This window comes from Hylaeus volcanicus, chromosome 6, assembly GCF_026283585.1.
Source record: "Hylaeus volcanicus isolate JK05 chromosome 6, UHH_iyHylVolc1.0_haploid, whole genome shotgun sequence".
NCBI classification, from domain to species: domain Eukaryota; kingdom Metazoa; phylum Arthropoda; class Insecta; order Hymenoptera; family Colletidae; genus Hylaeus; species Hylaeus volcanicus.
Window position 1 is genome coordinate 22,377,752 of NC_071981.1, and position 6,549 is coordinate 22,384,300.

Genomic DNA, 6,549 nt, shown 5'->3' on the forward strand with positions numbered 1-6,549 from the left:
TTTTACGTTACGTTCGTTTTACACGGATTTGTCATTTTCGAGCGACAGGAAGATCGACGAAACGCGGTTAAAGTTGCGAGTAAAAATAGCGAGCAGTAGCCAGACAGATTAGACAAAGGCCGATCGCACACGAGCCCAATCGATCGGTTCCAAACCACTCTGAAACTACACAAGTTGCATGTGACCGTGGATCTAGGTGAAACAAAGATAGTGGAGTAGGTAAAACAAAGAGCGCAAACGGATTGCAACGCTAATTTCAAATCGGTTGCGCCGTGTGCGATCCGCCAAACGTCTTTAATTCTAAATGCACTCGGACAAAGTATTGGCTGATTGCATAAGTTAGTGCCCGATTATCATAGACGTTGCTATGACAACTCCATTGTTTTTGTTTCATTTGGTTTACCCACTGAATAGGTTATAGTATCACGTGCAAAATTAGATTGTAGAAAAGAATGGCTACATAGTTGATTAATAAAATCATATTTTTTGAAATTTATCACATCGAACTTCATATCTAAATCGGCCACGAACTTACGCAATCATCCAATATCGAACTTTCGTATCCTAAATTTGTATCGTACATCTAAATATGATTCATTTTCTGGTTGACTCGTGTCTAAACGGTGATTTTTTTAATTAACGTTGACTCTCTTCTAGGTAACGCCACCGAATAGCGTTCGCTCGATCTCCAAGGAATGGTAGAAACAACCAGTACCAGCTTCCTCGTCCGTATCACCAAAAATACGAAATCAAGACGTCATTCGGATTCCGTGGAATCGCGCGTTAATCTACGCACAGGAATGGCCGACCGACTCTCAAGTTTTCCCAGCGAGTGGAAGCCAGGTTCCCCGGCGAAGGAGGAAGGAAGGGGTCCTCGGAGAGGGGTGTTCCGTAAGCTGAATAATTCAGTCTCTCATTAGGGCGACAAAAGCACCCTGATGGATAGCTGCTTGGCTCCGTTGGTTGTCGTTTGTATGGGGACCACACGCACACATTTCGCGTTCCCTGCGCTACCTGGCCGTGTACGTACGCCACGAAGGCTCTTACTCTGGCTTGGAATACATATAGGCGCGCAAACATCCAGCAGATCCGTTCACGGCGACCCCGAGTTCTTCCGACTCGCCGAGTTTCTGCGTTCCCCGCTCTCACCGCCACTTCCAACCGCCTTCCACCGTTGCACTTCTACTTCCGTCCTTATCGAAACCTGTTTTTTCTCTCATTTTTTTTTTCTGCGCATGATAATATTCCTCGATATCAGCATTGCGATGTCACCGCAACGTCTCCGCGATATTTGCAATATTCTACGATATCCCTCATCGCGACAGCTTAGAGTGGTTAGACCTCACCGAACCGAAGAGAGAAATCTCAGACTTCTCTCTCACCATTCGACCGATAATCGCTCGCCTAATCGCGCCCCGATCGTTTCGAATCAAACGATTCCTCTTCCCACCCTCGTCGATTACGATCGACTCGAAACTCCTCGTCCTGTCGCACAGTTTCCCTCTCTCGTTACCACCTATTATTACAGAGACTCGTTTCCCGGGATTGTAAATATCTTTCCACCGTCCTATTTATCTCCCCCCTCCCCTTCCCCCTTCGTCCCACGTCAGCTCGAGCCTCTTTTGTTTTATTTCGAATGTTCTTTCATTTCTTAAAAGGTTCTCCGACGATAATTAGCACAATGCGCGGCGGCATTAATTATTACCCGTGCTAATTACCCGAGGATAAATCGCCCGGCAAAGGGTAGCCCCCGGCGGGTGGCGTCGGATTCGTGGGTCGCGCAGGGGCGGTGGTCCGAGAGGGGTGCCGTTCTCGGAGTGGCCAGGACGGGGGCGGCCCATTACCGTTATTGCTGCAACAAACCTTCCAACAACAGCGATAAATACGAGCGAGAGGCTGGCGTTACAAATGTCTCTCTGAGTTATGATTATTTAGCGCGACTGCTGCCGGGGCGGGATCGTTCGTTGCGGCTTGGGAAACTGGCGCCCGTTTGCGTCGGGATGTTTATGCGTCCCGCAGCTTTTGTCGCTGAACGGCTGCGACAAAACACCCCGTTCCGCTGCTCTTTGCCCGGACAGCTTGCGACGTCTGTTGGCGTCTTTGCCACTTTCGAGAACGTCTTACGGGTTAATAAAGGAGCCCTACGGACGAGCAGAAGTTAAGGGAGGGATTCTGCGAGGTGGGGGGACGGTGCCCTTCTTTTCTCAAAATCTACGAGAGATCCCCCGTGGAAGTCGAGGCCTGAGGGAGTCCTAGAAATACCATATGTAAGTCCCTGATACATCCCTGTGGTAATCGTGAAAAACCTTCCAGTGGAAGGAAGGAGCAAATGGGTCTACGAGACTCGAATCGGGACTACGAAACTCGTATTCTCGAAGAAGCTACTTCTCTTGATGAGATAACAGTAAATCAGTACCAGACATAATAGATAAGTTATCAAAAGTGATCAGTAAATAAATAAACAAATAACATTGAATTTCGTTTCTATGCGTTTAAATTTTCTTGGATTTATTAACGAGTGCTGTGATACGGTCCGATAACAGAGCAAGGATACTATCTGCCATCTAGTGGTCAATAGGTAGAACGAAACTCGGACTGAATGCAGAAATTTGTCAATATATATACACGCAATTTTACATCATGCCAGGCATATTATTTATTAATAAGACTTTTAACGTTCATTTGATGGACAGAAACTGGTCCAAAATTCATTATTTAATAAAGACAAAGACATAATTGTTCGTGTAAATAAGTCTTGGAATCAGTTTATTTGAAGCAATTGACAAAAGTAGAGATCAAAGGATATTTATGCTGCTAAATTATAACATCAAAATGCTTGGAGTATACCCAGAAAATCATTGTTAAACATAATAGAACAAAATTGATTAAATTTATTATTTTTCGACGTCAGCGCCTCAATCGTGAAAACGTCCAAGTTTGTCGTGAAATAGTTCTTACTCCTCGGGCTAGATGGCACCATTTATACGATAATTACCGACATGATGGTAATGTACCGACTGTGTCGGTAAAATCTGTGATAATGGCGCCATCTAGCAGTGAAAACAGGAATTATTGAGGACAAACTTGAGCATTTTCCCGATAGAGGCGCTGCCAAACTCCGAAAATTAGTTCATACAGTTATCACTAGTAGTAAGTTCATATATTCTATACTATAAGATTGTATATCACTTGATCAGGGCATATGGACCTGAATTGGTTCGAAGCCTTTAATAAACAGAACAGAACAGAACAGAACAGACAATTAGTTCAGCATTTTAACCGCTAGATGGCAGCAGAAAAACACGCGAAATTCAAATCCATAATTCAAAATTCGATGTTATTTGTTTATTTATTTCTTGATATCGTCTCGTAACCTGCCTATCGCGTCTGACATATATTCAATGTAATACAAAAGTTTATTAAAAATACTTAAATACTGTATACTGATTATAAATGCTACGTATTATTGTTATAAATTTTTAATGTTAAATGAGGTTTGTGTACATTTTACAATAAAACTAGATCTCCAATTCGTATATAATTTCCCTTCATTCCCTGACATATTTCTTATTAAAACCGAAAAGGTGGCACGGTTGCGCCTACGGACAGGCAACCGGTCCGACAGATCTCTCAGTACAGGGTGCCTAATTCAAGGGGCTAATTTTCGGTACATTTCGGAATTCTGGCCAATTTTGCATTTTGGCAAAGTCAATAATGTTGCAAATGTCTCCTCTCCAAACTTCAACAATGTTGAAAAGTCAACAATGTTACAAATCGCTCCTCTCCAAAATTCAACAATGTTGAAAAGTCAACAATGTTGCAAATCGCTCCTCTCCAAACTTCAACAATGTTGAAAGTCAACAATGTTGCAAATCGCTCCTCTCCAAAATTCAACATTGTTGACTTTTCAACATTGCAAATCGATCCTCTCAAAATTGTGATGGGAAATATCGGATTTTTACTCCTGGTATCAGGAGAACATGATATTCGAAGAGGTGGCATAACTTTCATTTATAGCTCGAAACTTACCTTCTTTTGTATTAAGATATGTATAACTTGATGAACGCGGAGGTAACATAATTTTTAATTCTTGCTTGAAACTTACCTTCTTTTGTATTAAGATAACTTGATGAACGCGGAGGTAACATAATTTTTAATTCTTGCTTGAAACTTACCTTTTGTATCCGGAGAACATGATACTTGAAGAGGTGGCATAACTTTGAATTTTAGCTTGAAACTTACCTTTTGTGTCAGGTTCCATGAGCGAGGAGTTGGCCAGGGAAAGTAGAGAAATTAAAGGAAAATGTGGCACGAAATGGTGGAAAATTAATGAGAAATGTGCCAGGAATGGAAGGGAAATTAAAGGGAAATGTAAGGTAGTGTTAGGAGTTGTTAGGAAATATTAGGAGATTTCAGAAGATTGCAGAAGATGTCAGAAGACGCAGACGATGGAAGGATATGGCAGGAGATGCTAGGAGATGTTAGGAGATATTAGAGGTTGTGTGGAGGGGTTTGGCCATAGACTATACACTCTATACAAATGTCTAGCAGTCCCATGAATTCGCAATGGCAACGTAATATGGCGGATATACCTTCACTCCGGTTTCAACTATGCGCAGTCCCTATATTTCTATGTCCGTGGTGGTGCCGAACCTGGTGACTGTCACGTGGAGTACAAGAGTTAATGTTTTTTAGAATACACCACAGTTTAAACCTCCTTCCCATATTTGAATTGTACAAACATAATCGGCAAAAATAATTATGCGAGCTTGAATATCGGTGGATCCCCCTACAAGGAACATATGTAACAAAGTGCACTGCATATTCTTGCACGTGGTTATCAAGTTTTCTACATGCTCGGAAAAACACTACTAAATTCAAACGCAATCTTTACGATCCCGTTTGAATAAGACTTAGGTCACAGAAATAAACAAAAGAACATACAAAACCGTTGAGGCTTAGAAGGTACTGCATTACGTGGATGGTATCGATTATACGTAATTTGAAACTTATAAATAATAGAAGATGGAAATCCAGAAAGCATATTATTCATTACAAAAAAGGATGGCTTCTGCATTGACAGATGAAGATCACTTTATCGAATTCCAAAGACTACATACAGATGAAGAACGTGTAAAATTTACTCTTGATCTTATGTTAAAATACAATGTACTTCCTAATGTGTGTCCTGCTACAAAAAACGCAAATGAATCTGAGAAATTAAGGACATTAGGTAACAACATATTTGTTTCCAAATCATTGACAAATACATCTTACGAACAAGCTTTGGAACTTTACACCAAAAGTATAGCTTACGCTCCTTATCCATCCGAACAACTTACTTTGGCATATGCCAACAGATCTGCTGCCTTGTTTAAATTAAAGAAATACGAAGAATGCATTCGCGACATAGATAGAGCATTGGCATTAAATTACCCAGATTATTTGAAAGCTAAGATTTACATAAGAAAAATCGAGTGTTTGGAGGCTCTAGAGCATCCTAATGCAGACAATGGTATCAAAGAAGCACAGCAATGGTTAGATAAAATGCCTTTAAATTGCGATTACTGTAAGAAATTAAAGGAGACGCTTATTTCTAAAGACAAAATGCCAAAATTGTGTAGCTCTAAAAGACAAACAGATGCGAAACGTAAGACAAAATATACTTTTCCTGAAATAAAGACTCCCAACACTGAAATACCTTGTGCTTCGGATGCAATAAGTATAAAGTACAACAAACAATATGGTAGACATCTTGTGGCTACACGCAAAATAGATCCTGGTGAAGTAATTGCCATAGAAAAAGCATACTCTACACTCTATAGTCTTGATAATATGTACACACATTGTTCCTACTGTTTAATACCATGTTGGTCCAATATACCTTGTAACTACTGTCCTTACAGTATGTATTGCTCAGAAGAATGTAAGACTTTGGATTGGGAGAAATATCATGACATGGAATGCTCTGTAATTCCTTTTATGTTTAAGCTGGATTTTAGTACAACGGAATTATTTAGCGTAAGAATCGCTGTACAGGCTGTAAAAGAAAGTCCGAGTATACGAGAATTAAGACAAGAATTGAGAGAAGTTGACACTTGTAATGGTAATTAACTATGTATGTATAGTTATATATACATAGAAAACGAGTCATTTTAATTGTATATTCTTTCAGATCCTCGTACAAAGGGTTTCTCTAAGAAGGGTACTTTTGAGAATGATAAATACAGAAGTTTATATAGTCTCGAGACAAATAGCGAAAAATATTCGACCGACTATATGTTTAGCAGATGTCTTGGTACTAGTTTCATTTTATACTATTTGGCGACGCATTCTAACTTATTTGGAAGTCCATTGAAGAAAGATATGTCCGCATTAGTACAAAATACCGACGTGACGTTCATCGGCGGTCTTATATTGAAGCACCAGTTGATGCTTTCCTGTAATGCTCACGACGTATGTAATCGCAAAAGATGTAATTATACAAAGATATTAATAATTATTTCGTCTCGTTGCTTTGCATACTTAACAATTATATTCGTTAACAGA

General features: G+C 40.2%; 1 protein-coding gene across 1 annotated transcript; it reads left to right on the top strand.

The window, feature by feature from the left end:
* Positions 1 to 4,625: 4,625 nt before the first annotated feature.
* On the top strand, positions 4,626 to 6,311 carry LOC128878975 (SET and MYND domain-containing protein 4-like). Its single transcript, XM_054127689.1, has 2 exons — positions 4,626 to 6,118; positions 6,176 to 6,311. The coding sequence occupies exon 1, from the start codon at positions 5,026 to 5,028 to the stop codon at positions 6,112 to 6,114; it is 1,089 nt and encodes a 362-aa protein (XP_053983664.1). The 5' UTR covers positions 4,626 to 5,025; the 3' UTR covers positions 6,115 to 6,118; positions 6,176 to 6,311.
* The last annotated feature ends 238 nt before the right edge of the window (positions 6,312 to 6,549 follow it).

What these genes read in the sequence shown, in the direction of transcription:
- LOC128878975 (XM_054127689.1), top strand. Translation starts at nt 5,026, where the DNA reads ATGGAAATCCAGAAAGCATATTATTCATTACAAAAAAGGATGGCTTCT.